The sequence below is a fragment of the Pseudophryne corroboree genome, chromosome 8, assembly GCF_028390025.1.
Source record: "Pseudophryne corroboree isolate aPseCor3 chromosome 8, aPseCor3.hap2, whole genome shotgun sequence".
NCBI classification, from domain to species: Eukaryota; Metazoa; Chordata; class Amphibia; order Anura; family Myobatrachidae; genus Pseudophryne; species Pseudophryne corroboree.
This window is the reverse complement of record NC_086451.1, coordinates 366,828,753-366,851,615: the sequence shown is the minus strand read 5'-3', so window position 1 is coordinate 366,851,615 and position 22,863 is coordinate 366,828,753. Positions and strand designations below refer to the sequence as shown.

The following is a 22,863-nucleotide window of genomic DNA, read 5'->3' as shown; positions in this document are numbered from 1 at the left end:
CAGTGTAGTGTAATGCAGCATATCTACCATGTATAATACAAGTGCACAGTCTGTAACCTGATCCCTAGAGGAAGGAGTGGGCCCTCAGGCAGTGGGGCCTACCAGTGGTTTCCCTGGTACCTCTGTGGGCCAGTCCAACCCTGCACTAAACCCAGCTACTGTACTTAATATCACCCGGCTGGCAAACCTTTAGGTACAGTATGCCTTTTTTCCTGCCATTTGGGTCTCCCACTCTCACTGATGTCTTTGTATGAATTTGTTTGTGTTGCTTTAAGAGCCACATGGTGATACTATGGAGGACCAGTTTCATTTACTGGTCCCCCATAGTAGAGACTCGTGTTATAGGCTTCTGTGAATATATGAAAAACAGGAGTTGGTTAGAGAACCATTTTTTGCAAACGGATGGAAAATACGGGTGGTATTCATGTGACCGCCGGTCAGCTGACCGACAGTCACATGACCTCCTCCACCAGCCCGACTGGTCACTATCCCGACGGTCGGCATGCCGACCAACAGGGACTATATCCACTCGTGGGTGTCCACGATACCCATAGAGTGGGAATAGAACCCATGGCGACCGGAGGTCGCCACCGAGCCCGCAGCGTGGCGAGCGCAGCGAGCCCGCAAGGGGCTTGCTGCACTCGCCCCTCCCCGCCGGGATCCCGGCATCGGTATGCTGCCGGGATCCCGGCGTCAGTAAGCTGACCAGCTGTCAGGAGACCGCCGGTCAGCAGTACTACACCCGGAAAATACAACTTGCTGCATTGGTAAAAGTACCACACCATATGCTATCTGTACAGAAAAATGTACCTGTCTCCACAGAAATCCGTGTTTTACTGTCATGTTAAGTTTGTGCCATTCCCATGTGTCCATGAGGCGTTTATATGGAAGTGCAATGATATATCCATATACAGAGCTGCTGTACCTTCTGTTGTGGACAAGCGATGAATCTACTGTGCTCCCATTCTACTTTTAGGGGTATAGTCAATTAAAGTCGGATCCATTCTGACATGTATTTGTCGGTATGGATCCGACAACCCCTATTCAATCCCATCTTAATTCACTTTTTCAAGTCGAATTGAGATGGGACACAGAGGAGGAGAAGCGGGGAGACCAGCGGGGGGACAGCCGGCGGGCATACAGGGAAGATCAGCGCTACAGTAGCGCTGCAGCTGGATGTCACTCAGCCGCCCGACCTCACGACAGCTCCCACCCGGCACCAGTAGCGTGCTACTGATCTCCCCTGTATGCCCGCCAGCTGTCTCCCTGCAGATCCTCCCCCCCCCCCCCCCCCTCACCCTCCTCCTCCTCCTCCTCCTCCTCCTCCTCTGGGTCTGCATCTCAGTCCGACATCTTTCGATGTCGGACTGAGATGGTCGAAAAGAGGACCAAAACCTGTTCGTTTTGGCCCCTTTTTCGACACAAGCATGTGGATCGGCAGCTATTCCGCCGATCCACGTGCTTTTCGACAAGTCGAATTCATCTTGTCGAAAAGTTTAGAGATATATTGAATAGGTCAAATCAGGATTCGACCTTAAAAAGTCGAAAACTGCAGTTTTTTTGGCAGACGGCAGTTTTCGACTTCAATTGAATATACCCCTTTGACTCTGAATTGTGGTAAAACAAACACCACCTACTAGCAAGTGAGATTAGCACTGGTGTTCTATCAAACACAATGCAGGCATGAGTCCACATAAATATGACATCATGTTCAATTCAGGAGGTAAGTACCTGCACAATCCAATATATTGCTTCTATTTAGAGTGAATTTGCCTTTTCCTGGTCTCTGAAAGGGTAAAAGCTGCTGTAATGAGCTCTGTTTTATGTGTTTTTCAAGAGCCTGCACTTCTGATGTTAGTGCTGCTCTGTGCAGGTCAGAGGAAAATACTGGACAGATTTGCTACTAGTCTCCTAAATCACGCTAGTAAAATCAGTTGTGTAACGTCTAGTGAGGGCTCTCGGTGGCTTGTGTTTTATGACGTCTCTCCTGCTTGAAATGTATTCACTCAACAGAGTAGTTCTGTTTTCTTCATCAGTCTGGGAAAGTTGGGTTTTGACAAAGTGGATGTACGTGAATTAAAGATCCGTTTTCTGTCTCTCTTATGCTTTAGCATATACATTATGTATTAGTATTCACGTATACCAGTGCGATTCCCGTGTGATAGCAATTCATATAGTAACATAATAATTGAGGTTGAATAGAGGCAGAATGTCCATCGTGTTCAACCTGTATTATGTTTAGTTGAGTATAATGTACCTGCTGAAGTAATGTTTTATGACTAGTTAACAACTAGAAATCATGTTACACCCAGATTATCAACATCAATATTTTAAATGTTATAACCTTGGATATCTTTTTCAGAACACAGAGCTGCCTTTTATTTATTACTAAAATATACATACATACAAAAGTGTAGTACACTTATGGGTGCCTGTATTGGGAAAGGAGATTGCAGAGTTTAACCCTTCTGATACTCCAAAGCTGTAACCATAAAATACTTTCTGTTTCAGATGTTCGATCATGGTATATTATCACATATGGCTGTACATAAGAACTTTCTCTGATATTTTATAAAGAAGCGTAAGAATGTTTGCACTAAAGCACACCATAATTCCTGTCTGTGAACCGGGATGTAGTTACATTGCACCCAATGCCTGTACACCTACTTGAGAACACGGACTGATAGGAAATACGGGTGGGTGTCTGTATTCCGGCCGCTGGTAACATGACGGCTGTCAGGATTCCGGCGTCTGTCTCCTGACCGCCGGGATTCAGCCAGCCGGCATTTTGACTACATCCCGACTGATATAAACATTTTACACTTGAATTAGATGGTTGTAGTTTCATTTCTCCGGACGCAGATGTACTGCAATTTGCTATAAACTTTGTTGGTGACACTAAAGAAACAAATGATATAAAAGAGAGGCTCCCTTAACCAGGGTGGTTCCCAATCTTGGACAAATGCCAGAGTCTTGCTTCTCCATTTTGTCACCGAATTCTGACCTCTCACCATGAAAGCTGGCGAGGAGAGATGAAGAAGGCAGAATTGTACATACACAGCAGCAGTCTGGTCCCCGGAGAGATGAGTCAAAGCGCGAACTCTGTGCTGGAACGTCACTCTTTGCCTTGTGTCATTACATGCAGTCTGTCATTATGTGGAGTCTGTATATTGTATCAGCACAATTACAAGCTAGTGTTTGAATGGCATTTTTACATAGCACTACCCAACTATGATTTGTCACAATGGCGTTATGGCTGTCATGACAATGTCTGTAGAATGTTTCGTGTGTGAATGCGCTGTGTGTGGATATAGGTGTGTGTGTGTGTGTATATTTATTTAAATCTAGTTTCATAAACCTTTTTCTACACATGCAGCATTCTCATTAAGAGTAATGATAAACACCTATCCAGCTCCTTTCTACAGGCAAATCTATTGCGTTTGTTTGCTACTTAACACGCATTGGCACAATCACAAAAACGGATTTATGACTGTGCTATATATGAGGACTAAGCCACACTTCTGTGTGTTATTGCAAATCGTATCAAATTGCACTAAAGTGTTTTCACATCCTCCTGCTTAAATTTTATTCTGAGTGGAATTTGCCTTTGATGAATGGGCAGAATCTTGTCTACGTATGGTTAATTGTAATAGTACTACTTGTCACATATACAGTAGGTCCTGCTTACATCTCTCCACATTTATGCTGGGAAATTAAAATCCACATTGGGCACGATTCAATTGGATGAGCGTTGAATAGCGCTGGTAATTAGCTCCTGGGGCTATTCAATACAGCGCCATGTGACACCCAACAACGGGATTTTCTACTCGCACCCCCAAAGGGGTGCAAGCAGAAATCAGACAAAAGTGCAGGAGCGATGCTGATTTCTGCCCTTAGCGCAGTGGAAACAGTGTTGCGCCGGGCGCTTAAGTCGGAGAATGCCCGTTCTCCCGACAAAACACCCTGTTTAGCTTATTCCCGGCTCTATTCAACTGTCATAGGGGTCGATTCTATTCGGCAACTTAAGAATAGCGCCGGGAATTAGCTCCCGACGCTATTCAATTCAGCTCCAGTTAAGTCGGCGATGTCCCGTTCTCGCCGACTTAACAGGTAGTTTTGTCGGGAGAACGGGCATTCTCCGACTTAACTACCCGCGGCGATGCTGATTCCCGACCGAATCAGCCTCGCGCCGGCCGCGAGGCAGCACTTTTATCGGGTTTCTGCTCTCATCCCCCGGGGATGAGAGAAGAATTCCCGACAATTGCGGGGCACTAGCAGCTGAATTGAATAGCGCCGGGAGCTAATTCCCGGCGCTATTCTTAAGTTGCCGAATAGAATCGACCCCATAGTTGAATCAAGCCCATTGACAATGAGTACCGTTGGTTTGTCGCTGGCTTGGTAACACTATTAAGTTCTGAAATTCAAAGTCATTACCTATTTTGATTAGTATTATTTGTATTGGTAAAAGCCCAGGTAAAGTACATGTGAAAATGTGTGTACAGCACGTGTTACATTCCATACATGTTACCAGGGCTGTCTTAACAGCAGTGTAGGCTCCTGGGCACAGCAATGCACTGGGGCCCCTACCCATCCTCCAGCAGTAGGAGCGGCAGGTGCTATCTGCGGCAGCGTTGATGTCCCGCAGGCGGTAGAGGGTGTTCTATCTTCCGCACAGCATGTAGGACCTGGAACAGTCATTTCTGCTAATTACTCCTTTACTGCACAGATTGGGCAGAAGGAAGCACATTAAACTGTAGAAGGGGGCATTGGACTGAATGAAGGGGCCCTTGTAAATTAGTTCCAGGTTGGTAGGGGGTGTTTAATATGTTGGGGAGGGGTGGATAGTGGAGTGTGCTCAATATTCATAATTTTCTGGAGGGAGGGCAGCTTTCTTGACTGCAGATATCTCCAGTTCCTGGAAATAGATTTCTTAGCTTTTAATGGGGTAAAATACTGGAGAGTCCCACCTTTTAGGAGGTACTGGGGACTTGGGGATCAGAGTTCAGGAGCCAGAGCAAACCTCCGACGAAAATATAAAACTGCATATTAGACGTGTGGAGCTGGAGCAGTGACCAGCTGCTGGAAGGCTGATATCTCTGGTTCTGGCAATAGTAGAGACAAGCTGTCGTCCACAGAAATGGGAGAGTCCCACCTTTTGGAGCATACCCTCAGAAAAACTGTAAGTCAGATAGAACCCAAGATATCTGGCTGGGAAGATAAATTAACAGGCTCGGATGGGGACCACTGCTTAGAAGTCAGATATCTCCAGTTCCCCAGGGCCGATTTTTCAAAAACCTGGAAAGAGGAGACCCTCAGCTATCAGCCTAGGGCTTTTATACTCCTTGGGCAAGAGCCCATTGAGCCCATACGGAAAGACGGCCCTGCATGTTACTTGTCTTTACTGTTAATGTCTTTACTTTGAGTATTGCAAAGTAATCTGGCTCCTGGAGCTTTGGCTTTAAGCAACACCACTGGAGATGATGATGTGTTAGGAATGTGGTCACTTTCTGTCAGAGAGTATTAGATCAGTTTTTCTAAATATAAATAACCAGGTAGCACTTTGGAATAAAATAATTGTGTATTTGTTTTTTTTGGATGAGGAATAACCATTTGGTGTAGGAAAAGTTCTTAAATAGTATAATAGTTCTTCAGTAGTTTCTTGTTTGCCTAATTCAAGGCTGATTGCAAAACATTTTTCCTCTAATGGGCAAAACCATGTGCACTGCAGGTGGGGCAGATATAGGTTTTGGGTGGGTTATAATGTTACTGTGCAGGGTAAATACGGGCTGCTTTAAATTGCAGTGTGAAAATAGAGTTCAGTTTGAACACACCCTACTCAAATCTAACACTCTCTGCACATGTTATATCTGCCCCCCCCCCCCCCCCCCCCCCCCTTGCAGTGCACACGTGGTTTTACCCATTAGAGGAAAATGTTTCATAATCAACCTTGAATTAGCCCCTGTATGCAGTTAGTTCAGTGCCTGTAATATAATTTTCCCTCAGAGTACATTTTCACCCAATATGTGTACCTTACCCTCCCTCCCAAAACACTTTTTTATTTTTATTTTTAATGCTGTAGGTCCCTCCCAACAAACTCCCCCCCCCTCCCATCCTTACAGGTGTAAAATGAGGGTGCACCCTACAGTGTTGGAGCTGCTGTTACAAACCTCCCTTACCACATTGCTGAGTTCCTTGACCAGTGTAAACATGACCTTCTGAAAACCTAATTTGTGGTTTGAGATTGTAGTGTAGGGGTGAGGGCCCTACACACTAGAAGTCATGACCAATGTGAAAGATGAACAGTGTGGAAGATGAGCAATTGCCCTTGAACTTCTCAGAACCCTTACAAACGAAATTGAGTGTACACACTAAGCAATTTTTCAAACAATTTGGAAGACGAAAGATATCTGGAATTGGCACTTCTTTTACATATATTTTAATATTGGGGAGGCATTTCTGGGTGTGTGGGCAGGGCTGTAGAAGGGGGAACCAATTAAGTTTTTTTTATTACCCTCTGCCCCACCAATTTCCACTGTGCCACCAACTTAATAAAAATGTATTATAATGGGTTCAATAATAAATATATATATATATATATATATATATATATATATATTTATATTTATCTCCACACACCAGAGTGCCCGGCTCTCCCATTAAGACCGCGTTACTGCGCCAGGTGCCTTCACAATTAATAGTCACGTAAAGTCCAAGGTGCCGCACTCATAGCGGCTTGAATAAAGGACAACAGCAAGGCATGCGTGTAGACAACGTTTAAATGCCTTTATTGTGGCAAAAAAACCTGATGACAATGCCGCAATAAAGGCATTGAAACGTCTACACGCATGCCCTGCTGTTGTCCTTTATTCAAGCCGCTAGGAGTGCCGCACCTTTGGACTTTATATAAAATAGTGTGCCGCAATGTCACATTGTGTACACCGCTCCTCGCGGCTCCATACACACATGCCGTGATGAGCGATGTCACAAGTGACATTGCTCACATTGAGCATGTAGCACGGCCAACCACCGACCTCCAATCAACGAGCGCGGGTGTGCGCATCGTTGATTGGCGGGCCATACACACTAGGCGATGTGAACGATCAATCGTTCACAATCGTCGTTATCGTTCACATCTCCAGGAAATATCCTCTAGTGTGTATGGCCCTTAACAGGCAGAATGAAAATATTGTGCAATATCTTGTACTTTTCTACTTTCTAATTATTCTCTTCCTATCATACACGTCAGTGGTATGATGCTGCTTGTGCCCTTTCTCAGTACTTTCCACTGGAATGTCCAAAGAAGAACTTGTCTCATAGCTCTGTAAAGGGGCAAAATGCGGAAATGTCAATACAATAGTGTCCTCATACAAGCAGCTTGCTACATATTGATTCGATTTCTTGTTTGGGTTTTTCTCTGTTATCAAAGTTCTAGCCAGTGGCTACAAGCATAATAAGGTGGGCTCTGAGTTTGAGGTAGAACAGTGCATGCTGCAGTGTAGGTGGGTCAGATGCACAGATGTGTTGTCCTACATCCTTGCTGTAGTCATGTTTAGCCGTTCTAGTTGCGCCTAGTCATAATCACAGTTACTAATGCTGGGTGTCTTTTTTTTTTTTTTTTTTTGTGCACTTTTCCTGGAAAACACCGTAGTGTAGCATTTTGTATGCAGACAGTCGCACACAGAGAATGCGGCATATTATTTTAATCAGCAGAGTCTGCTTGTGCGTCTTATTTGCATAGTGATGGGAAGAAGATGGATTTTCTGCAAAAAAAAAAGAAAAGATGCCCGATGTTGGCAGAGCGGCCCAGGAACTGCAGGCTCAGTTTCATCAGGCATTTTTGTGGTGCATGGCGTATTGAGGCTAGGTGTATGCGGACACATCTGTAAAATGTGAAGAGCTTTAGTTGTGAGAGGGTCATGTCCTAACTCAAATCTAAATTGCATTGTAAGAATAAAGCTGTGCAGCATTTATAGGCTGCATGCAAAAGTTGCCAGTATTTACCCTGTGTGCACAAAAACTAAATGTATTTGCTCCCATCTCAGAATCAGCCCCAATACAGTTATACTGTCTATTCCTTACACACTGCTAAATGTCACTGAAAATGTGTTTTTTGTACTTGTTGCTCAAATTGTTCGAACTCAATAGAAATGAATACTCTTCACTTAGCAGTCCAATAGGAGGCGATAATACATCTCTTGCTTTCAGTGCCAGTGGAGTATCTGTATTGTTATGGAGTAAAAGTTTCCATTGGCACTTTCGCTGCCCTTTCACAGTTCAGTGCAGTGAAAATGCAGCATGCAGAGTTTTCGCTGCATCTAATGCGTAGCTGTAGAAAGTTCTCCTAGTAAGCTAGTCATTTCACCTCTAAATGGATGGCCGTTCGGCATGTTCAGTTACACAAAAAAGCCCCTAGAGCTGTAGAGGGAATGCAGTCAAAATACAATATAATCAACAATTTGTTACTATTCATTACAGAGAGTGCAATTCATGTTTGCCCTTCAGTGTTGCAAATATACCTTCAGTTACGATTTCTCTCCTTTATTTCTGTGCAGCCACTGTAGAATGTTATAACCCCAGAACAAATGAATGGAATTATGTTGCAAAAATGAACGAGCCACATTATGGCCATGCTGGAACTGTATTTGGTGGCCTCATGTATATTTCAGGTAAGTGTGCAAAACTGACCATGTCAATGATTACACCTCTCTTGGCTTGTACATACCCATCTGCAACTTTTAAGTAAGTTGCTTTAGTCTTATATTATTTGTGGTCTTTATCAAGATGTATGTTCATTTCTCTAACGTCCTAGAGGATGCTGGGACTCCGTAAGGACCATGGGGAATAGACGGGCTCCGCAGGAGACATGGGCACTTTAAGAAAGACTTTAGACTCTGTGCACTGGCTCCTCCCTCTATGCCCCTCCTCCAGACCTCAGTTTTAGACTGTGCCCAGAGAAAGATGGGTGCACTGCAGGGAGCTCTCCTGAGTTTCCTGCTAAGAAAGCATTTTGTTAGGTTTTTTTCTTATTTTCAGGGAGCTCTGCTGGCAACAAACTCCCTGCATCGAGGGACTGAGGAGAGAGGAGCAGACCCACTTAAATGATAGGCTCTGCTACTGGACACCATTAGCTCCAGAGGGATTGGAACACAGGTTCGTCCTGGGCGTTCTTCCCAGAGCCGCGCCGCCGTTCTCCTCACAGAGCCAGAAGAAACGAAGAAAGAAGACTACTGAGGCGGCAGAAGCCCTCGGGTGCTTCACTGAGGTAACGCACAGCACTGCAGCTGTGCGTCATTGCTCCCATACACCTCACACACTCCGGTCACTGTAAGGGTGCAGGGCGCAGGGGGGTCGCCCTGGGCAGCAATAGAATACCTCTCCTATGGCAAATGACTATATACATGTACAGGTGGGCACTGTACATGTATATAAAAGAGCCCCCGCCATATTTTATTAAGTTTGAGCGGGACAGAAGCCCGCCGCCGAGGGGGCGGGGTTTCGCACTCACCAGCGCCATTTTCTCTCCACAGCACCGCTGAGAGGAAGCTCCCCGGACTCTCCCCTGCTTGACACACGGTGAAAGAGGGTTTTAAAGTAGAGGGGGGGGGCACATAATTGGCGATTATACATTACAGCAGCGCTACTGGGTAAACATTCTGTGTTTTTATCCGGGGTCATATAGCGCTGGGGTGTGTGCTGGCATACTCTCTCTCTGTCTCTCCAAAGGGCCTAAAGGGGAACCTGTCTTCAGAAAAGAGTTTCCCTGTGTGTGTGGAGTGTCGGTACGCGTGTGTCGACATGTTTGACGATGAAGGCTCGCCTAAGGAGGAGGGGGAGTGCATGATTGTCAGGTCGCCGTTGGCAACGCCGACACCGGACTGGATGGATATGTGGAATGTCTTGAATGCTAATGTAAATTTATTGCATAAGAGGTTAGACAAGACTGAGGCTAGGGATCAGTCAGGTAGTCAGACCATGCCTGTCCCAGTGGCACCGGGACCTTCTGGGTCACAGAAACGCACATTATCCCAGATCACTGACACAGATACCGACACGGATTCAGATTTCAGTGTCGACTATGAGGATGCAAAATGACAACCAAAAGTGGCTAAATGTATTCGTTACATGATCATTGCTATTAAAGAGGGTTTGCATATTACTGAGGAACCCCCTGTCCCTGACACGAGGGTACACATGTATAAAGAGAAAAAGTCTGAGATCACCTTTCCGTCCTCATTTGAGCTAAGCGAATTGTGCGAAAAGGCTTGGCAATCTCCAGACAGGAGACTACAAGTTCCCAAAAGGATTCTTATGGCGTATCCCTTCCCACAAAAGGACAGGATACGATGGGAATCTTCGCCTAAAGTAGACAAGGCGTTGACACGCTTATCCAAGAAGGTGGCACTGCCTTCCCAGGATACTGCTACCCTCAAGGATCCTGCGGATCGTAAGCAGGAAGTTACCATGAAGTACATTTACACACATTCTGGTACTATTGTTAGGCCGGCTATGGCATCGGCCTGGGTTTGTAGTGCTGTCGCAGCATGGACAGATTCCTTGTCTACGGAGATTGAGACCCTAGATAAGGATACCATTCTAATAACCCTAGAGCAGGGCTGGCCAAACCGGTCCTCGAGATCTACCAACAGTTCTCGTTTTTCAGGCCTCCTGGAGATCTGTAGAATTGTCAGTTAGGAATGAATGCAGCACATCTTAATTAGTAATGACTACACCTGTGCACCAGCTAGGTGGTCTGTAAAATGTGAACTGTTGGTAGATCGCGAGGACTGGTTTGGCCAGCTATGCCCTAGAGCATATCAAGGATGCTGCGTTATATATGAGGGATGCTCAAAGAGACATTTGTTTACTAAGCACCAGAATAAATGCTATGTCTATTTCTGCTAGGCAACTCTTGTGGACCCGACAGTGGATGGGGGATGCCGACTCAATGCAGTCCTTTTGTTCAAATAAAAGCAAAAAGGTACGGGGATCATCCTTTCTTGCCAGAGGTAAAGGCAAGGGAAAAAAGCTGCACACAGCTAGTTCCCAGGAGCAGAAGTCCCCCCCTACGTCTGCAAAATCCACCGCATGACGCTGGGTCTTCCCCGGGAGGGGGGGGGGGGGGGGGGGGGGGCAGATCAAGTGGGGGCACGTCTTCGATTTTTCAGCCACGTCTGGGTTCACTCACAGGTGGATCCCTGTGCAATAGAGTGTTTCTCAGGGATACAGGCTGGAGTTCGAAGAGATGCCTCCTCGCCGGTTTTTCAAATCGGCTCTGCCAGCTTCTCCGTCAGAAAGGGAGTTAGTGTTAACTGCAATTCAAAAGTTGTACCTGCAACAGGTGTTAGTCAAGGTTCCTCTTCTCCAGCAAGGAAAGGGGTATTACTCAACCCTGTTTGTGGTGCCGAAACCGGACGGTTCGGTCAGACCTAATTTGAATCTGAAATCCCTGAACCTGTACTTGAAAAAGTTCAAGTTCAAGATGGAATCGCTCAGAGCGGTCATCGCCAGCCTTGGGGGGGGGGGGGGGGGGGATTGGGGATTGGATGGTTTCCCTGGACATAAAGGATGCTTACCTTCATGTTCCGATTTTTCTTCCTCACCAGGCGTTCCTGAGATTTGCGGAATAGGACTGTCATTACCAATTTCAGACGTTGCCGTTTGGGCTTTCCACGGCCCCGAGAATTTTCACCAAGGTAATGGCGGAAATGATGGTGCTCCTGCGCAAGCAGGGTGTCACAATTATCCCATACTTGGACGATCTCCTCATAAAGGCGAGATCTCGAGAGAAGTTACTGGACAGCGTGTCACTCTCAGTGAGGACGTTGCAACAGCACGGCTGGATTCTCAATATTCCGAAGTCCCAGCTGGTTCCTACAACGCGTCTGACCTTTTTGGGCCTGATTCTGGACACAGAACAGAAAAAGGTTTTTCTTCCGATGGGAAAAGGCTCAGAAGCTCATAGCTCTGGTCAGGAACCTATTAAAGCCAAAAAAGGTTTCAGTGCTTCACTGCACCCGTGTCCTGGGGAAGATGGTGGCATCGTACGAGGCCATCCCCTTCGGCAGGTTCCATGCGAGGACTTTCCAATGGGACCTACTGGACAAATGGTCCGGGTCTCATTTACAAATGCATCAAAGGATCACCCTGTCTCCCAGAGCCAGGATATCTCTCCTGTGGTGGCTGCACAGTGCTCACCTCCTGGAAGGCCGCAGGTTCGGCATTTAGGACTGGATCCTGGTGACCACGGACGCGAGCCTCCGAGGTTGGGGAGCAGTCACACAGGGAAGACATTTCCAAGGACTTTGGTCAAGTCAAGAGACTTGTCTTCACATCAACATCCTGGAACTAAGGGTCATATACAACGCCCTACGTCAAGCGGAGATCTTACTTCGCAATCGACCAGTTCTGATCCAGTCAGACAACATCACCGCAGTAGCTCATGTAAACCGCCAAGGCGGCACAAGGAGCAGAGTGGCAATGGCGGAAGCCACCAGAATTCTTCGCTGGGCGGAGAATCATGTAAGCGCTCTGTCAGCAGTGTTCATTCCGGGAGTGGACAACTGGGAAGCAGACTTCCTCAGCAGACACGATCTGCATCCGGGAGAGTGGGGACTTCATCAGGAAGTCTTCGCGCACATTGCAAGTCGGTGGGGACTACCCCAAATAGACATGATGGCATCCCGTCTCAACAAAAAGCTACAAAGGTATTGCGCCAGGTCAAGAGACCCTCAGGCGGTAGCTGTGGACGCCCTAGTGACACCGTGGGTGTTCAAGTCGGTATATGTGTTTCCTCCTCTTCCTCTCATACCCAAGGTGTTGAGGATAATAATAAGAAGAGGAGGAGTGAGAACAATTCTCATTGTTCCAGATTGGCCACGAATGACCTTGTATCCGGATCTGCAAGAAATGCTCACAGAAGATCTGTGGCCTCTTCCTCTAAGGCAGGACCTGTTACAACAAGGTCCCTGTCTGTTCCAAGACTTACCGCGGCTGCGTTTGATGGCATGGCGGTTGAACGCCGGATCCTAGCGGAAAAAGGTATTCCGGATGAGGTCATTCCTACGCTAATAAAGGCTAGGAAGGACGTGACGTCTAAACATTATCACCGAATAGGGCGAGAATATGTTTCTTGGTGTGAGGCCAGGAATGCTCCTACGGAAGAATTCCATTGAGGCCGTTTTCTTCACTTCCTACAAACTGGAGTGAATTTGGGCCTAAAATTAGGCTCCATTAAAGTTCAGATTTCGGCCTTATCCATTTTCTTTCAAAAGGAATTGGCCTCTTTACCTGAAGTACAGACTTTTGTGAAGGGAGCACTGCATATTCAGCCTCCTTTTGTACCTCCGGTGGCGCCTTGGGACCTTAACGTGGTGTTAAGTTTCCTTAAGTCACATTGGTTTGAACCACTTAAAACAGTGGAGTTGAATTATCTCACTTGGCAGGTGGTCATGTTGTTAGCCTTGGCTTCGGCTAGGCGAGTTTCGGAATTGGCGGCTTTATCACATAAAAGCCCCTATCTGGTTTTCCATATGGATAGAGCGGAGTTGTGGACCCGTCCTCAATTCCTACCTAAGGTGGTCTCATCCTTTCATATGAACCAACCTATTGTCGTGCCTGTGGCTACACGTGACTTGGAGGATTCAGAGTCCCTTGATGTGGTCAGGGCTTTGAAAATTTACGTGGCCAGAACGGCTAGGATCAGAAAAACAGAAGCACTGTTTGTCCTGTATGCAGCCAACAAGGTTGGTGGCCCTGCTTCAAAGCAGACCATTGCTCGCTGGATCTGTGACACGATTCAGCAGGCGCATTCTACGGCAGGATTGCTGTTACCGAAATTGGTTAAGGCCCATTCCACTAGAAAGGTGGGCTCGTCTTGGGCGGCTGCCCGAGAGGTCTCGGCACTACAGCTGTGCCGAGCTGCTACTTGGTCGGGGTCAAACACTTTTGCAAAGTTCTATAAGTTTGATACCCTGGCTGAGGAGGACCTCCTGTTTGCTCAATCGGTGCTGCAGGGTCATCTGCACTCTCCCGCCCGTTTGGGAGTTTTGGAATGAACCCCATGGTCCTTACGGAGTCCCAGCATCCTCCTAGGTTGTTAGAGAAAATAAGATTTTACACTTACTGGTAAATCTATTTTTTCGTAGTCCGTAGAGGATGCTGGGCGCCCATCCCAAGTGTGGACTTCTTCTGCAAGACTTGTATATAGTTATTGCTTACATAAGGGTTATATTATAGTTCATCGGTTTGGACCGAGACTATGTTGTTTGTTCATACTGTTAACTGGGTAGTTTATCACAAGTTATACGGTGTGATTGGTGTGGCTGGTATGAATCTTGCCCTTGGATTACCAAAAATCCTTTCCTCGTACTGTCCATCTCCTCTGGGCACAGTTTCTCTAACTGAGGTCTGGAGGAGGGGCATAGAGGGAGGAGCCAGTGCACACCCAGAGTCTAAAGTATTTCTTAAAGTGCCCATGTCTCCTGCGGAGCCCGTCTATTCCCCATGGTCCTTACGGAGTCCCAGCATCCTCTACGGACTACGAGAAATAGATTTACCGGTAAGTGTAAAATCTTATTTTCTGTATATCTTTCTCATGTGTGTGTGTGTGTGTGTGTGTATATATATATATATATATATATATATATATATATATATATATATATATATATATATATATATATTTCTCTAACGTCCTAGTGGATGCTGGGAACTCCGTAAGGACCATGGGGAATAGCGGGCTCCGAAGGAGGCTGGGCACTCTAGAAAGATCTTAGACTACCTGGTGTGCACTGGCTCCTCCCACTATGACCCTCCTCCAAGCCTCAGTTAGATTTCGTGCCCGGCCGAGGTTGGATGCACACTAGGGGCTCTCCTGAGCTCTTAGAAAGTTATAGTCTTAGAATTTGTTTTTTTTTTTCAGTGAGACCTGCTGGCAACGGGCTCACTGCAGCGAGGGACTAAGGGGAGAAGAAGCGAACTCGCCTGCTTGCAGCCGGATTGGGCTTCTTAGGCTACTGGACACCATTAGCTCCAGAGGGATCGACCGCAGGCCCAGCCTTGATGTTCGGTCCCGGAGCCGCGCCGCCGTCCCCCTTACAGAGCCAGAAGCAGGAAGATGGTCCAGAAAATCGGCGGCATGAAGACGTCCGGTCTTCACCAAGGTAGCGCACAGCACTGCAGCTGTGCGCCATTGCTCCTCATACACACTTCACACTCCGGTCACTGAGGGTGCAGAGCGCTGGGGGGGGGGGCGCTCTGAGGCAGCAATAAAAACACCTTGGCTGGCTAAAATACCTCAATATATAGCCCCTGGGGCTATATATGAGGTAAATACCCCTGCCAGAATCCCAAAATAAGCGGGAGAATAGGCCGCGAAAAAGGGGCGGAGCCTATCTCCTCAGCACACTGGCGCCATTTTTCCCTCACAGCTCGGCTGGAAGGAAGCTCCCTGGCTCTTCCCTGCATTTCTACAATACAGTAAGAGGGAAAAAGAGAGGGGGGGCACTAAATTGGCATTGTATACAGTATAAGCAGCTATTAGGGACATAACTCAGTTAGTCCCTGTATATATATAGCGCTCTGGTGTGTGCTGGCATACTCTTACTCTGTCCCCCCAAAGGGCTTTTGTGGGTCCTGTCCTCTATATAGAGCATTCCCTGTGTGTGTGGAGTGTGTCGGTACGGCTGTGTCGACATGTTTGAGGAGGATAATGATGTGGAGGGGGAGCAGATGCCTTTAGCAGAGATGTCACCCCCTGCGGGGCAGACACCTGAGTGGATGGTATTATGGCAAGAAATGAGTGCACGTATAGACTCCTTACATAAAAAATTTGACGACATGCCGACTGTGGGACAGCCGAGTCTTCAGCTCGTGCCGGTCCAAGGGTCTCAGAAGTCATCAGGGGCTCTAAAACGCCCGTTATCTCAGGTGGCACAAGTAGATGTCGACACGGATACTGACGCCAGTGTCGACGACGATGAGTCAAATTTAATGCCCGTTAAGGCCATTCGCTGCATGATTGAGGCAATGAAAGAGGTGTTAAATATTTCTGATTTACATCCAGGTACCACAAAAAAGGGTATTATGTTTGGGGAGAAAAAACTACCTGTAGTTTTCCCCCCGTCAGATGAATTAAATGAAGTGTGTGAAGAAGCGTGGGCTTCCCCTGATAAGAAATTGGTGATTCCTAAGAAATTACTAATGGCGTTCCCTTTCCCGCCAGAGGATAGGTTACGTTGGGAAACACCCCCAAGGGTGGATAAAGCGCTCACACGTTTGTCAAAAAAGGTGGCACTACCGTCCCAGGATACGGCCGCCCTTAAGGAACCTGCTGATAGAAGGCAGGAGGCGATCCTGAAGTCTGTATATACACACTCAGGCATTATTCTCAGACCAGCAATTGCGTCAGCTTGGATGTGCAGTGCTGCCGCTGCATGGTCAGATAACCTGTCAGAAAATATTGACACACTAGACAGAGACACGATCCTGTTAACAATTGACCATATAAAAGACTCAGTCTTATACATGAGAGATGCACAGAGGGAAATCTGCCGGCTGGCATCTAAAGTAAGTGCACTATCTATCTCTGCTAGGAGATGTTTATGGACTCGCCAGTGGACTGGAGATGCAGATTCCAAAAGGCACATGGAAGTTTTGCCTTATAAAGGGGAGGAATTATTTGGGGATGGTCTCTCCGACCTAGTTTCCACAGCAACGTCTGGGAAGTCAGCATTTTTACCCCATGTCCCCTCGCAGCCTAAGAGGCGCCATTTTATCAGGTTCAGTCCTTTCGATCCCAGAAAAATAAGCGGGGAAAAGGAGGGTCTTTTCTGTCAAGAGGCAGAGGCAGGGGAAAAAGGCTGCATCAAACAGCAGGATCCCAGGAACAAAAGTCCTCCCCCGCTTCCTCTTCCAAGTCCGCCGCATGACGGTGGGGCTTCACAAGCGGAGCCGGGTACGGTGGGGGCCCGCCTCAGGAATTTCAGCGATCAGTGGGTTCGCTCACAGGTGGATCCCTGGATCCTTCAAATAGTATCTCAAGGATACAGGCTGGAATTCGAGGCGATTCCACCCCGCCGTTTCCTAAAATCCGCCTTGCCGATTGCTCCCTCAGACAGGGAGGCAGTGCTAGCGGCAATTCACAAGCTGTATTCCCAGCAGGTGATAATCAAGGTACCCCTACTCCAACAAGGCCGGGGTTACTATTCCACACTATTTGTGGTACCGAAACCGGACGGTTCGGTGAGACCCATTCTAAATTTGAAGTCCTTGAACACATACATAAAAAAATTCAAGTTCAAGATGGAATCGCTCAGGGCGGTTATTGCAAGCCTGGACGAGGGGGATTACATGGTATCCCTGGACATCAAGGATGCTTACCTACATGTCCCCATTTACAATTCTCACCAGGAGTACCTCAGATTTGTGGTACAGGATTGCCATTACCAATTCCAGACGCTGCCGTTTGGACTTTCCACGGCACCGAGGGTATTTACCAAGGTTATGGCGGAAATGATGATACTCCTTCGAAAAAAGGGAGTTTTAATTATCCCATACTTGGACGATCTCCTAATAAAGGCACGATCCAAGGAACAGTTGTTAGTGGGAGTAGCACTATCTCAGGAAGTGCTGAGCCAGCACGGTTGGATTCTGAATATCCCAAAGTCACAGCTGGTCCCCACGACACGTCTAATGTTCCTGGGAATGATTCTGGACACGGCCCAGAAAAAAGTGTTTCTCCCGGAGGAGAAAGCCAGGGAGTTGTCTTCTCTAGTCAGAGACCTCCTAAAACCAAAACAGGTATCGGTGCATCACTGCACGCGAGTCCTGGGAAAGATGGTAGCTTCCTACGAAGCAATTCCATTCGGCAGGTTCCATGCCAGAATCTTTCAGTGGAACCTGTTGGACAAGTGGTCCGGATCGCATCTTCAGATGCATCGTTTAATAACCCTGTCTCCACGAACCAGGGTGTCTCTTCTGTGGTGGCTGAACAGTGCGCATCTTCTGGAGGGCCGCAGATTCGGCATACAGGACTGGGTCCTGGTGACCACGGATGCCAGCCTACGAGGCTGGGGGGCAGTCACAAAGGGAAGAAATTTCCAGGGACTATGGTCAAGTCAGGAGACTGCCCTTCACATAAATATTCTGGAACTAAGGGCCATTTACAATGCCCTAAGTCAAGCAAAATCCCTGCTCCTACACCAGCCGGTGCTGATCCAGTCAGACAACATCACGGCAGTCGCCCATGTGAATCGACAGGGCGGCACAAGAAGCAGGACGGCGATGGCAGAAGCCACAAAAATTCTCCGATGGGCGGAGAATCATGTACTAGCACTGTCAGCAGTGTTCATCCCGGGAGTGGACAACTGGGAAGCAGACTTTCTCAGCAGGCACGACCTCCACCCGGGAGAGTGGGGACTTCATCCAGAAGTCTTCCAAATGATTGTAAATCAATGGGGTCGTCCACAGGTGGACATGATGGCGTCCCGCATAAACAAAAAACTAGAGAAGTATTGCGCCAGGTCAAGAGACCCTCAGGCGATAGCGGTGGACGCCCTAGTGACACCGTGGGTGTACCGGTCAGTGTATGTGTTCCCTCCTCTACCTCTCATACCAAAGGTACTGAGAATAATAAGAAAGCGAGGAGTAAACACAATTCTCGTGGTTCCGGATTGGCCAAGAAGAGCGTGGTACCCGGAACTTCAAGAGATGATCTCAGAGGACCCTTGGTCCCTGCCGCTCAGGCAGGACCTGCTACAGCAGGGCCCCTGTCTGTTCCAAGACTTACCGCGGCTGCGTTTGACGGCATGGCGGTTGAACGCCGGATCCTGAAGGAAAAGGGCATTCCGGAGGAAGTCATTCCTACGCTTATTAAAGCCAGGAAAGATGTTACGGCAAAACATTATCACCGCATATGGCGGAAATATGTTGCATGGTGCGAGGCCAAAAAGGCCCCAACAGAGGAATTTCAACTAGGTCGATTTCTGCATTTCCTGCAAGCAGGAGTGAATATGGGCCTAAAACTAGGCTCCATTAAAGTACAGATCTCGGCTCTGTCGATTTTCTTTCAAATGGAACTAGCTTCAGTACCTGAAGTTCAGACGTTTGTGAAAGGAGTGCTGCATATTCAGCCCCCAGTTGTGCCTCCTGTGGCACCGTGGGATCTCAACGTGATGTTGAATTTCTTGAAATCACATTGGTTTGAGCCACTAAAAACCGTGGATCTGAAATATCTCACGTGGAAAGTGGTCATGTTATTGGCCCTGGCATCAGCCAGGCGAGTGTCAGAATTGGCGGCTTTATCATGTAAAAGCCCTTATCTGGTTTTTCATATGGATAGGGCAGAATTGAGGACTCGTCCCCAGTTTCTCCCTAAGGTGGTGTCAGCGTTTCACCTGAACCAGCCTATTGTGGTGCCTGCGGCTACTAAGGATTTGGAGGACTCCAAGTTGCTAGACGTTGTCAGGGCCCTGAAAATATATGTTTCCAGGACGGCTGGAGTCAGAAAATCTGACTCGCTGTTTATCCTATATGCACCCAACAAGCTGGGTGCTCCTGCTTCTAAGCAGACTATTGCTCGTTGGATTTGTAGTACAATTCAGCTTGCACATACTGTGGCAGGCCTGCCACAGCCTAAATCTGTCAATGCCCATTCCACAAGGAAGGTGGGCTCATCTTGGGCGGCTGCCCGAGGGGTCTCGGCTTTACAACTTTGCCGAGCAGCTACTTGGTCAGGGGCAAACACGTTTGCAAAATTCTATAAATTTGATACCCTGGCTGAGGAGGACCTGGAGTTCTCTCATTCGGTGCTGCAGAGTCATCCGCACTCTCCCGCCCGTTTGGGAGCTTTGGTATAATCCCCATGGTCCTTACGGAGTTCCCAGCATCCACTAGGACGTTAGAGAAAGTGGGAATTTACTTACCGGTAATTCTCTTTCTCGTAGTCCGTAGTGGATGCTGGGCGCCCATCCCAAGTGCGGTCTATCTGCAATACTTGTACATAGTTATTGTTAACTAAATCGGGTTATTGTTGAGCCATCTGTTGAGAGGCTCTATCGTTTCATGCTGTTAACTGTGTTTTCATATCACGAGTTGTTCGGTGTGATTGGTGTGGCTGGTATGAGTCTTACCCGGGATTCAAAATCCTTCCTTATTGTGTACGCTCGTCCGGGCACAGTACCTAACTGAGGCTTGGAGGAGGGTCATAGTGGGAGGAGCCAGTGCACACCAGGTAGTCTAAGATCTTTCTAGAGTGCCCAGCCTCCTTCGGAGCCCGCTATTCCCCATGGTCCTTACGGAGTTCCCAGCATCCACTACGGACTACGAGAAAGAGAATTACCGGTAAGTAAATTCCCACTATATAATATAATATAATATAATATAATATAAATAAATATTTTTCTGTGTATTTTGTTTTTGGAACGTGATGCTGAACTGCCCTTGGGTCAGAATGACCCTGTCATTTAAGTGGAGTTTTAAAGTAGTAAGAAAAGAAAAAAACACCCCTTCCTGACATTGTGCTGTCATATATTGGTTGCATTGTACCATTAGAGTCTGTATATAGGTTTTTTTGATTGTAATTAAGCAGAGAAATATTATCAATATTTATATAAAATGTGAGTTGATGTTCGCCCATATGCACTACAGTATATTTCTTTTCATTATACAAAACTACAAGCCTTCTGTAGAGCAGACCACATACCGGTATATCAGACTGGCATGTCTGGTGGTGATGGTGTTGACACAAAAATCTGATGATCCTGCCAAATGGCCTCACCTATTTGTGAACATGATGTCGCTTACACTTCTCTGATATCGGCCGGAGATATGTATATAGGTCGATTGCTTTAAGCATAACTTTCATCTGCTTCTCTCCTGACTGCTCTCCTTGTTGCACATTACAGCCCTATCAATAGAGAAAATAGGCATAGTACTTGAAACCTAAATGAAGTTCCAATGAGGAAAGTACAAAATGGGATTGATTCCATGTGTTTGGAGATACTTCATTAAATACTCTAGATAAAGCAGACAGCGCATTAAGAGAGTTCTCTCTATCAAAATATAGTATGTATTCTCCCTCTTCGGGCCTTGGCAGTGGTCTGTTATTCATGTAAAGCCTTCAGTGCTAACTCACAAATGAGTTTAAATCCTTTGATATTCTGTTCGCCTGAAACAATCCGCGCAGCTTTGCTTTCAGATATACATTGTAGAAAGCACGTGTAAGTGGTCCTTATTTGTGTCAAGCAGAGAGGCTCATCGCAGGAAGAAAATGTATTTCTCTGACGTCCTAGTGGATGCTGGGGACTCCGTCAGGACCATGGGGATTAGCGGCTCCGCAGGAGACAGGGCACAAAAATAAAGCTTTAGGATCAGGTGGTGTGCACTGGCTCCTCCCCCTATGACCCTCCTCCAAGCCTCAGTTAGGTTTTTGTGCCCGTCCGAGCAGGGTGCAATCTAGGTGGCTCTCCTAAAGAGCTGCTTAGAAAAAGTTTTTAGGTTTTTTATTTTCAGTGAGTCCTGCTGGCAACAGGCTCACTGCATCGAGGGACTTAGGGGAGAGAAGTGAACTCACCTGCGTGCAGGATGGATTGGCTTCTTAGGCTACTGGACACCATTAGCTCCAGAGGGATCGAACACAGGCCCAGCCATGGAGTCCGGTCCCGGAGCCGCGCCGCCGACCCCCCTTGCAGATGCCGAAGATTGAAGAGGTCCAGAAACAGGCGGCAGAAGACTTTTCAGTCTTCATGAGGTAGCGCACAGCACTGCAGCTGTGCGCCATTGTTGTCAGCACACTTCACACAGCGGTCACTGAGGGTGCAGGGCGCTGGGGGGGCGCCCTGGGCAGCAATGTATAATACCTTTCTTATGGCTAAAAATACATCACATATAGCCCTTGAGGCTATATGGATGTATTTAACCCCTGCCAGATCTCACAAACTCCGGGAGAAGAGCCCGCCGAAATAGGGGGCAGGGCTTATTCTCCTCAGCACACAGCGCCATTTTCCTGCTCAGCTCCGCTGTGAGGAAGGCTCCCAGGACTCTCCCCTGCACTGCACTACAGAAACAGGGTAAAACAGAGAGGGGGGGCACTTTTTTTGGCGATATTACTATATTTAAGCTGCTATAAGGATACAACACTTATATAGGGTTGTTCCCATATATATTATAGCGCTTGGGTGTGTGCTGGCAAACTCTCCCTCTGTCTCCCCAAAGGGCTAGTGGGGTCCTGTCTTCAATAGAGCATTCCCTGTGTGTCTGCTGTGTGTCGGTACGTGTGTGTCGACATGTATGAGGACGATGTTGGTGTGGAGGCAGAGCAATTGCCGGTAATGGTGATGTCGCCCCCCAGGGAGTCGACACCGGAATGGATGGCTTTGTTTATGGAATTACGTGATAATGTCAGCACATTACAAAAATCAGTTGACGACATGAGACGGCCGGCAAACCAGTTAGTACCTGCCCAGGCGTCTCAGACACCGTCAGGGGCTGTAAAACGCCCTTTACCTCAGTCGGTCGACACAGACCCAGACACGGACACTGAATCTAGTGTCGACGGTGAAGAAACAAACGTATTTTCCAGTAGGGCCACACGTTATATGATCACGGCAATGAAGGAGGCTTTACATATCTCTGATACTGCAAGTACCACAAAAAGGGGTATTATGTGGGGTGTGAAAAAACTACCTGTAGTTTTTCCTGAATCAGAGGAATTGAATGATGTATGTGATGAAGCGTGGGTTAACCCAGATAGAAAAGTGCTAATTTCAAAAAAGTTATTGGCATTATACCCTTTCCCGCCAGAGGTTAGGGCGCGCTGGGAAACACCCCCTAGGGTGGATAAGGCGCTCACACGCTTATCAAAAC

At 47.3% G+C, this 22,863-nt stretch overlaps 1 protein-coding gene across 4 annotated transcripts in view; it reads left to right on the top strand.

Annotated features, from left to right (window-relative positions):
- LOC134949143 (kelch-like protein 13) overlaps nucleotides 1-22,863 on the top strand; it is a 191,416-nt gene that overhangs the window by 158,321 nt on the left and 10,232 nt on the right. For all 4 annotated transcript variants that reach the window (XM_063937552.1, XM_063937551.1, XM_063937549.1 and 1 more), the window contains one exon: nucleotides 8,553-8,666. In XM_063937552.1, coding sequence (XP_063793622.1) covers nucleotides 8,553-8,666 — 114 coding nt within the window. The remainder of the gene's footprint in view (nucleotides 1-8,552; nucleotides 8,667-22,863) is intronic.